At 36.0% G+C, this 10,927-nt stretch overlaps 1 protein-coding gene across 2 annotated transcripts; it reads left to right on the top strand.

Moving 5' to 3' along the window:
• Window positions 1–691: 691 nt before the first annotated feature.
• On the top strand, window positions 692–5,857 carry LOC141432305 (uncharacterized). Of its 2 annotated transcripts, XM_074093853.1 has the most exons (6): window positions 708–785; window positions 1,958–2,044; window positions 2,284–2,407; window positions 4,084–4,354; window positions 4,981–5,103; window positions 5,308–5,857. In XM_074093853.1, exons 3-6 carry the CDS (start codon window positions 2,319–2,321, stop codon window positions 5,434–5,436), a joined length of 612 nt encoding a protein of 203 aa, XP_073949954.1. In that variant the 5' UTR covers window positions 708–785; window positions 1,958–2,044; window positions 2,284–2,318; the 3' UTR covers window positions 5,437–5,857. The 2 variants fall into 2 exon arrangements, with proteins under 2 accessions (XP_073949953.1, XP_073949954.1); XM_074093852.1 differs by lacking the exon at window positions 1,958–2,044 and having other exon boundaries at window positions 692–785.
• Window positions 5,858–10,927: the final 5,070 nt, after the last annotated feature.

Here is a 10,927-nt window from a genome sequence, read left to right as displayed (position 1 = left end):
AAGTGAGATAAATTAGATCGAATGGAATAACTTGCAGTAAAAACAGACCAAACAATATTGTTCAAATCAAGTTTTAAGCAAATGTATGTATGTATGTATGTAAACGCTTTATTGTACAAAAGAAAATTAACAAAATACAACTGACAAACTTTAAGATACTTGTACAAAGGCGGACTTATCCCTTTAAGGGATCTCTACCAGTCAACCTTTGAGGGGATGAGAGGAGAGGAGCAATACGTTAGGGTCCGACAAAGGGTGAGTTTAAGAGTTAAAATAATGGAAGCTACTATACAGTGCTTTAAACAATATAATACATAAACTACAATATAAATAAATAAACTACCTATATATATGACCATAATACATATAATATATAAGCATATTAAACAAAGGAATGTTCTCAAATATTTAAGGAGAAGGTGTAACACATTCTTCTCAAGTCTTCCCTAAAAGATCCCACGGTGGGAGATTGCCTGATGGAGGTCGGTAGCCGATTCCACAGCCTGGCAGATTGCACTGTAAAGGATTTAGAGTATGTTTGAATGTTGTTCCAAATGAAGTACCAGTGGTTGCTATCGTATCTACATTATTAAATAACGATAATATGTGATTAATATCAACTAATCTTATCAACAGACTCGTTTTATTACGCTATATTGATTTATTAATTATTCATACTAAATCTCTTGGCTTTGACACAGCTTAGTGAAAGAAAATGTATAAAGTATTACTGTGTTGTGTTCTCCTTCCTGGAGTGTTAGTTAATTCTCAGTTGTTAAGCACAGGTAGACGTTTTGAATTTTCCAGTGTAGGTATCTCATGAACAGCCTAGTGGCTGTAGGTATATCATCATTCATCTCTTAGCGCAGCATTAGCTGAGTTTGCTCCTTTTGCCGCAGGGCAGACTACTAACTTGTATTGGTTATATTGTTGTCTTGCATTGTTTGTACTGTTGGCAATTAAATATTTTCTTTCTTTCTTTCTTTCTTTCTTTCTTTCCACCTTCAACTTAGACCGTATGACAGAAAGTGATAAAAACGATTGTGATTTTAAGTGCTAGAGAATCCTCATTGCTCAGAGACCGTATTGTTTAACGTGCTGACGTTTGCGATCGTAGCCGCCATCTCTTTCTACCCACGTCTTATACAGTGTAATAGAAATGAGCAGAGCCCGGAATTTTCACGGCATTTGTGATCTGTCATAAAGACTTCTCATTTATCAACTCTACCTTAATGATATCGATAATTATATTATAGTAAAATACTAAAAATAATAATCATAATATAGTCAAAGTCAAAGTCAAAATATCTTTATTCAATTTAGGCTACAACAAGCACTTATGAATGTCAAAAAAAATCTACCACCGGTTCGGAAAAACCTCTGCTGAGTAGAATCCGGCAAGAAACTCAACGAGGTATATATATATTTTTTTAAAACAGATTTACAATATTATTAAATGACATGTATACATCACAAGTATTTAACACAACTTTATTTTTAACACAGTAGGTTCGCTATTTGTAGGGATCGCTAATGCGGATCGGAATTATTTCCAAATATCCCTGTCCATGATATAATCATCTCCATGATATAATATCTTTTATAAAGACAATAATGGAACACTTATTAGCACTACAACAGACTGCAATTTATTAACTACTCATAATTTTTGTCTGTTTCACATTTTCAAGTGCTCAAAGTCTATTGTTGACCTATACTTTTAAACTTTTTAACATGATGTGTATCGATATAACGATATTGAATATCGAAAGTCAATAAGTGAGAAGACACTATGACGCTATGACAGATCAAAAATGCCGTGAAAATTGCGGGCTCTAGAAATGAGCGGTGAAAATGATTGTGATTCCAATTGTTTTAGACTATAAGGCCTAAAGCCTCAGAGGCCGTATTGTCTAACGCCCTGACGTTTGCTGTTGCATTCACTATTTTGTTCTAGCCTCGTCTTATGAGTATATACCGTGTGACAGAAAGAAGTAATGAAAACGATTGTGATTTTAACAGCGTTAGAGAATAAGGCCTCAGGGTGCGTATAATCTCTACATAATATAAAACAAAGTTGTTTCCCGCCGTCTGTACGCTTAGATCTTTTAAACTACCTACACAACTGCTTTCAATATATAATAAAACGAAAGGTTTATGTATATGATACATATACAAGCGACGCGCGGGATATAGTTTAGAGTAAAAGTGCCCATTGCGGCCTATTTACTGAATAAATCATTTGAATTTGAATTTGAATATAGCCTGCTATTTTTTTTTCAGTTAGCAATATTCGCTTGGTTGATCATATCCCATACATGCTTACCGTCATGGAGACATTCATTAGAGATTTGGAAGACTATGGATTCTGCAACCTGAAGGTGCCTGACTTTTCAGTGGACATAGAGTAAGACAAACTAAGGCAATTTTCTCATTTCAAAAATAGGTTTTGCAGGTGGTAGGACCTTGTGCAAGGTCCGCCCGGATTGCTACCACCATCTTGCTCTCTATCGCTAATCCTGCCGTGAAATAGCAGTGCTTGCATTGTTGTGTTTCGGCGTGGAGAGCAAGACAGCCGGTGAAATTACTGGCACTTGAGGTATCCCATCTTAGGCCTCTAGGTTGGCAACGCATCTGCAATTCGCCTGGTGTTGCAGTTGTCTATGAGCGGTGGTAATCTCTTACCATCAGGTGACCCACTTGCTCGTTTGCCATTCAGTCGAGAAAAAAAATAAAAAAAGGTTTTTGGGAATTTTCACTTTAAATGGCGTTAACTTTTTTTTCAGAATTAGGTACTTAATTCTGGGTTCTCCTTGCGCAGAATCACGAGCAATATTGATTTGGACGAAGAAAAAAGTATCCATTTTTTGTCAGTTTTGTAATTTTTTTTTTATACAGTTTATTATGAGACGTTACGAAATGGACACTTATAAATTTTATGGAAAATTAGGGTCATTTTTTTTCGTCAAAAATTTGGACTCAAAATCAATAGTGCTCGTAATTCTGAGTAAGGAGAACCCAGAATCGCCTAATCGTTCGCAACCTAGAGGCCTAAGATGGGATACCTCAAGTGCCAGTAATTTCACCGGCTGACTTACTCTCGACGCCGAAACACAAAACTGTGCTGCTGGTGCTTCACGGAAGGATGAGCGATCAAGACAAAATTAAAATTTAAAGTAAAAATGCCTTTTTATTAAAAATGTATTTTTTAATACAATCTTCTTCTGTTGACTGTACTTGCATTGTTACTTAAACTAGTACATATATTTATATCAAACTAGATTACATCTGCAGTTACGCACGCGTACACCATTAGATACGGCAGTTGAAAGGAAATTCTATGATTTTACTCAATTCCAGTGGGAATTTACAATTTCCAACAATTTAATTCTGAGAGCAGGCCTGTGTCCAGCAGTGGGATGTATTACGGGTGTGGCCTGTAATATGAGAAAATAATTAAAACATAGATCGTACTTGTCAGACTGGACGATATTAGTTCAGCCTTTAGATATTCCCTTTTTCATACAAATTAGGTTTAGAGGATCATTATTTTACTCATAAAAGAACATTACAATATAGTTTACTTAAAATAAGATGACAGGGTTTTCATTTAGACTTAGTTTTATATAAGCCTATAAGGTGACTATATAGGGGCTATTGTAGCTAGGAGGATATTGTATCTGAGCCGTCTGATGGCGTCCTTACGACGCCATGTTCTTCTCGGCCATTTTACGTTGTGTTCGCCGTTCCGTTTATGATTGTTGAATTTAACTTTCAAAGTATGTATGTATGCAAGCGCCAAGTTGTTTGTTCAAATTTGCCAACCATTATCTACCTGAAATACCTGATTAAGCTTAGCAAGTTAGATGAGAATACAATGTACAATACATCTAGTAGTAAAATTTGATCTGTCCAGTATGGTTTCTGCATACGGAACTCTACGACGATTCATGACATCGACTTGAAACTTGTCATGGATTTTTATAGTTCGGATGACAATGCAAGTACAATCAATAAACAGGAAAAAAGCCAGCAAAAAGCTTGTATCAAAAAGGGAATAAAAAAATGTACTCATTTCAACAGTGAAGACGTCTTCGAGTGGCACGTCAAAGGCCACGCGACATTTACAAACTCTTTTGTCGCATCGGTCCAAAACGTGGACATCATTCAACACACAGTACAGCAAATATGGAGGTTTAACGCCACAGATAATACAACTAGCGTGTTTGTACAAGCCTCAATGAGGATGCTGGAGGTGTCTTTAGGATATGATGTACGCGTGGAGTTGGACGACGGCAGCCGTCATTATTACACGGGGATATTTAAACACAATGTCGTAACGTTTCCGTTTGCGGTAAGATTTTTTTATCTTAACTACTCTGGCATTTAGCCTAAGAGATGAATTTGTCGACGAGAATGGTATGAATTCAGCAGCAAAACTATTTTACAATCTTTTGATATGCATTGATATCTTTTTAATCTTTTCTTCTGGGTTAACCTAAAATTATTTTACTTTTGAGTAATATGTAGGTACTGTGGGGACTGTAACTTGGTAAGAGCTTAGTTAGGTGAAGGGGATCTACATGCGTGACTTTAGACTCAGTTCAAATAAAAATGATGTTTCTTCAGTATTTGGATTTATTGTACTCAGAGCTTAACAAAACTTTACAGAGATAGTCTAGCCTGTACATACCGCTGTCAAACTCTTTTAAAATCAAATTCTAGAATCATACAATACAAAAATACTATAATTGTACATAATACCGTCAATCTAGCATGCCAGGTGGTCAGTTTTACCACCTACCAGCGGTATACAGCCTAGTTCCTACAGTACCTATCTACTAATGAAGGATGTAGGTACATATTATCAAACGTTACTTAAATGCTGTTTGCCAAAATAAAATGACAATAGTGTACCTATCTCCTTTTATCTGTCATTTTCCTTGCATCCTTGTCTCTACTTATTAATCTTTCTTTCAGGTTATCTACAACATGTTTACAGATGAGTATACAGCTACAGTTACGATGGATAATCTACCAACAAGCACTAACAGAATGGTGTTCGCCCCTGTGACTGCCCTTACTCAAGTTTTGTCACATTTGGTAAATGACTTCGCGAACTTGGGTTTGCACATTATTGCACAGATTACTAATATGTAGCTAGCTACATTATTGTGCCCTTATTTTAAAATATTGTTGAAAATTGGAAGCACAGTAGTGCCAAGGAAAAGTTGCGTAAAAAAGTTATTTTAATACATCAGACTTTGCTTTTATTTGTCTTATTCAATTGTTTTTCTTTTCTTTCAGTATGATGTCACCAGTGCAGTAGCAGGCATGGGAGAGTGGGGTCCTAATGTTTTCCAGCCACTTCTCCTTAATGTAGCGCAACACAAAGTCCCGTTTGCAGAAATTTGCTACAACTGTCCTACAGTATAACACCAGATTTAGTTCCAATATGAATGAATTTTAATAATAAAAAAAACATGAGTGTAGTGTTTTACTTTATCATTGTGATACTTATTAGATACTAGCTTTTACCCGCGGCTTCGCACGCGTAAACTATTCGGTGTAGTAGCTGCAATTGAAATTTTCGGGATTTTACAAAATTCCCCTGGAAATTTCCAATATTTATATCGTGGTCTTCATTGAGGTTGTGTTGTGAATAACTGTACAAAATTCAAGACTCTAAACCCAGTGCTGAAGTTTCAAAATTTTTCCCTATCCAAATTCAAATGCAAAATTCAAATTCAAATCATTTATTCAGTAAATAGGCCGCAATGGGCACTTTTACATCTCATTTTTTAAACTACCAGCGCTTTCGGAAAGACCATCATTGCCAAGAAGAATGCGCCGCAAGAAACTTGGCAGAAAGTAATTTATCAAAATAAAATAATTACAAATAAAATACTTAAAAAGTACAGTATACAATTAAAGAAAAAAAATACAAAATAATAATAATAATAATACGGGGATGTCCCTTAGTTACAAAACTATCCCGTGGGAATATCGGGATAAAAGTAGCGTACTTATGTGTTATTCCAGAGATACGGCTACCTACATCCAAATTTCATGCCTCTAAGCCTAGCGGTTGTTATTTCGACATTTTATTCCTAGGTATCCCGTGGTAATATCGGGTCAAAAAGTCATCTATGTGTTTTTCTAGACATCCAGCTTCCTACATACCAAATTTAATGACTCTAAGCTCAGCGGTTAATATTTCAAGATTTTATCCCTATCCCGATGGAATATCGGGGTAAAAAATAGATTATGTGTTATTCCAGAGGTCCAGCTACCTACATACCCAATTTCATGGCTCTAAGCCCAGTGGTTGTTATTTCGAGATTTTATCCCTAGGTATCTCGTAGGAATATCGGGTCAAAAAGTCGCTTATGTGTTATTCCAGACGTCTAGCTACCTACATACAAAATTTCATGACTCTAAGCCCAGCGGTTGTTATTTCAAGATTTTATCCCTATCCCGTGGGAATATCGGGATAAAAATTAGCCTGTGTGTTATTCCAAAGGTCCAGCTACCTACATACCAAAATTCATGGCTCTAAACCCAGTGATTGTTATTTAGAGATTTTATCCCTAGGTATCCCGTGGGAATATCGAGTCAAAAAGTCCCTTACGTGTTATTCCAGACGTCTAGTTACCTACATACTAAATTTCATGACTCTAAGCCCAGCGGTTATTATTTCAAGATTTTATCCCTATCCTGGGGGAATATCGGGATAAAAAGTAGCCTATGTGTTATTCCAGAGGTCCAGCTACCTACATACTAAATTTCATGGCTCTAAGCCCTGCGGTTGTTTTTTCAAGATTTTATCCCTAGGTATGGTAGGTTGAGGGTTTTGTGTTAAGAACATCATCATCATCATCATCCCAGCCTATCCTAGTTCTGCTGGGCACTGTTGGGCACAGGCGTCCTCTCAGAATAAGAGGGCTTGGACCGTAGTTCCCACGCGGGCCCAATGCGGGATGGGAACTTCACACATACCATTGAATACCTTTGCAGGGTTGTGCAGGTTTCCTCACGAACAACTGTCCAAAATTTCAAGACTAAACCCAGCGTTTGAAATTTCAACATTTTATCCCGTGGGAATATCGGGATAGAAAGTAGACTACTTATGTGTTATTCCAGAAGTCCAGCTACCTTCTTACCAGATTTCATGACTATAAACCCGGCGGTTGTTATTTCGTTGTTTCCAGATTTTATCCCTATCCCGGGGAATATCGGAATAAAAAGTAGGCTATGTTTTATTCCATAAATTTCCAGCTATCTACATACCAAATTTCAGGGCTCTAAGCCCAGCGGTTATTGGTTCAAGATGTTATCCCTATCCCGTGGGATAAAAAGTAGCCTACGTGTTATTTCAAACGTCCAGCTACCTACTTATCAAATTTCATGACTCTAAGCCCAGCGTTGTTATTTCGAGATTTATCCCTATCCCGTGGGAATATCGGGATAAAAAGTAGCCTATGTTTTATTTCAGATGTTCAGCTATCTACATACCAAATTCAGGGCTCTAAGCCAGCGGTTATTAGTTCAAGATTTTATCCCTATCCCGTGGGATAAAAAGTAGCTATGTGTTATTTCAAACGTCAGCTACCTACTTATCAAATTTCATGACTCTAAGCCCAGCGGTTGATATTTCGAGATTTTATCCCTATCCCGTGGGAATATTGGGATAAAAAGTAGCCTATGTTTTATTCCAGATGTTCAGCTATCTACATACCAAATTTCATCCAAATCCGTCCAGCCGTTTCAGCGTGAAAGAGTAACAAACATACTCACTCACTCACTCACTCACTCACTCACTCACTCACTCACTCACTCACAAACTTTCGCATTTATAATATTAGTAGGATTTGTGTGATATTTAGTGTAGGTAATTTGTGTAAAACTCTCTGTTAATTCTGTTATTAAATATCTTTATTTTGCACCAAGCAATCGTGTCGTGTCTCACATCTGACAACCACATGCCACAGATTTTAAAAACTAATATCAAACTTAATATTTTACACTATCGCGGTCATTACTAATATTATGAGTTAAATTTGGGTTTTGTCGTCTCGTGATGATGGCGCATGCAACTGTGCCGAAATATCGAGCTGCTCTAAAATCAAGGTACGCGGAACAAAACCCGAAATTAATTCATAAAATTATATCAAGACTTCCCCCGTTATGCTACACCTCACTCACCCTAGCTATAATATTAACTAATTAACTCAAATCAAAATCTCTTAAATGTAATAGCAATCTGGGCAGTTTGCCGGATCTTAGCCTCCTCTCTAAAAGATGATAAGAACCTATAACACTATCCTGCTGAATTTGTTGACCATCCTCTAAATGATTTCCTGCTAACACACTATCAGGTAGCCCTCTTGTTCTGAGAGGAGGCCTGTGCCCAGCAGTGGGACGTATATAGGCTGGGATGATGATGATGATGACACTATCAGGTATACTGTCATATTTAAAAATAAATATGTTCTTACTGGGTCTCAGATGCTTTTAAGTTCTCCTAACCAAATTAACATTTTCATTTTGTACAACCTTGTCCTTATAACCTATGCCTGAACCCCATTCTTTATTCGGCGAATTTTGAATTAACAAATAAAAATAAAATAAAATAAAAATCATTTGATTCGGCAAACAGGTTCCATATGACAAAAATTAGCTTACATACTATGTTAGTTCTTAGTTATAGTAGAAAATTAATATAAAAAGTGCCGAACAACAAAAAGGTACCTGACCACCTCACCGATCCCGAAATAAGACATTAATTATCCCCCAAACTAAAAGACATTTTTGGGTTGACTGGTAGAAAATTATTAGTCATAATGTAATGTTTGAAATAACTCTTTTTTTCTCTGGAACCATTTATTTTTCAGAATTGTTATAAAACAAACCTAACCTAACCTATAGAGTTCTACTGGTGACAATTTAAAAAAATATGACAAACATTACATTATGACTTATAAAATTATGACAGTCGATAGGATCCCAATTTTTTTACCTTTGCAGTTTTATTATATGATATCCTAGACTTTCCTTTGTTTGACATCAATTGTTCTTTAACATTTATAGGTAAGTATTTTATGTTTTAATAACTCTTATATACAAAAGAGTACCTATAGATTAGTTCTTAACAACTTATTCATTAACAATTCTGATGGGCTATATTCTAACCCTGCTACAGGGGTTATAACAAATGCAACAAAGCTAGGTACATTAAAATCAGAATGATCATGTAAACATTTTTTAACATATTCTTTACAATCCCCACTGCCTTTTCTGATAATCCATTCGACTTAATTATGTCAATATCTAACTTCTTAGAGAACTGTGCAAACTCAAAACTGCTGAAGGGCATGTTGTCACATACAATAAATCTAGCTATTCCATGAATGCAAAAATGGTTGATTGTACAACTAGAGCGTAAAACGAGCCATTTTACTCGAGATGTTCATATAGCCACCCGAGCTGGTACGGCACGTCGAGGGGAAAATGGGTTTAATGCTCGAGTTTTAAACTATGCTTTTCACTTCGATTAAGAGAAAATTAAAAATGGGTACCTTTTATTTTTCATGCATTGCTATATAATTATACATTTTTAGTTTTATTGATTTATTTTTATTAATTTGATTGATTTTTAGTTTTACATAAAATAAAAATTATCAAAAAAATATATATTGAAACTTTTTTGTTTGTGGCTGTTGACACCTGATTACCTTGGTCTTAGATGAAGATTTTACTTTATGCACTACAGCATAAAAACTCATTTTATTTCGCCTAGATAAGATAAGATAAGGTAATGATATTTTACCAAAATATTACACAGATTCAACATAAATATCAACTTTACGAGCATGAGAAGTGAAAATTAACTTTATAATGACACGTCTGTCACGTTTTTTTCATACCCAGTATGGGCGACACAAAACTGACTCAGAAAATTTCGTATGAATAATTAAATACATTTTGAAAGAAAAGGGTAGAACGCTTTAAACTTTCGTGATTTTCACTCATAGTCAAAATACCACGAACAGGACTTATCACGCAAACACACACAAGTAATATGCGTTGTTTGTGTTGTCTGCGGTGTGATGGGGTGACAAATAAAACCGGCCAAGAGCGTGTCGGACACGCCCAAAATAGGGTTCCGTAGCCATTACGAAAAATTAAGTAATATTTTTCTAAGGATTTCGTATTTTATACGGAATCTTCCAAGTTTAGGTATATTTTATACCTTAGGCTACTATTTAGGTACTCATAAACTACTAATAATTCTCAAGCAAACTTAGCCTTTATAGTTTTCCTTGAAAGTGTGATATACTTACTACCATCCTGAATTTTTTTAATTTTTCCACCCACCGGTTTAGATTTTAGAGTACTGAATATTTCGCAAACACATCACTGAATCGAAAAATCGTCTTAGCAATCCCCTAATAGTTTTAAAAAACCTATCCAACAATGAAAAAAAAATCACCCCCACTTTACGTCTATGGGAGGTACACTAAAAAATTTTTTTTTAAGTTTGATTGTACCATTTTGTCGGCATAGTTTACATATATATTCGTGCAAAATTACAGCTTTTTAGCATTGATAGTCCCTGAGCAAAGCCGCGGACGGACAGACAGACAGACAGACAGACAGACAGACAGACAGACAGACATGGCGAAACTATAAGGGTTCCGTTTTTGCCATTTTGGCTCCGGAACCCTAAAAATGACCAAGTGCGGGTAGTTCGAAGGACTCGCGCTGCTAGGCAGACTTGAAACCTCACACTTCAGTCTACTCGTGACCACGGCCACTGTAATGTTGCCGAAACGTCGAGGTACATATTACTCGTGTGTGTTATCGTGATAAGTCCCGTTCGTGGTATTTTGACTATGAAAAAGGGTAGGTCCACTTTTTTTTTGAA

This window comes from Choristoneura fumiferana, chromosome 11, assembly GCF_025370935.1.
Source record: "Choristoneura fumiferana chromosome 11, NRCan_CFum_1, whole genome shotgun sequence".
Classification (NCBI taxonomy): domain Eukaryota; kingdom Metazoa; phylum Arthropoda; class Insecta; order Lepidoptera; family Tortricidae; genus Choristoneura; species Choristoneura fumiferana.
Note: the sequence above shows the minus strand (reverse complement) of the source record. Positions and strands in the feature narration are given on the sequence as shown.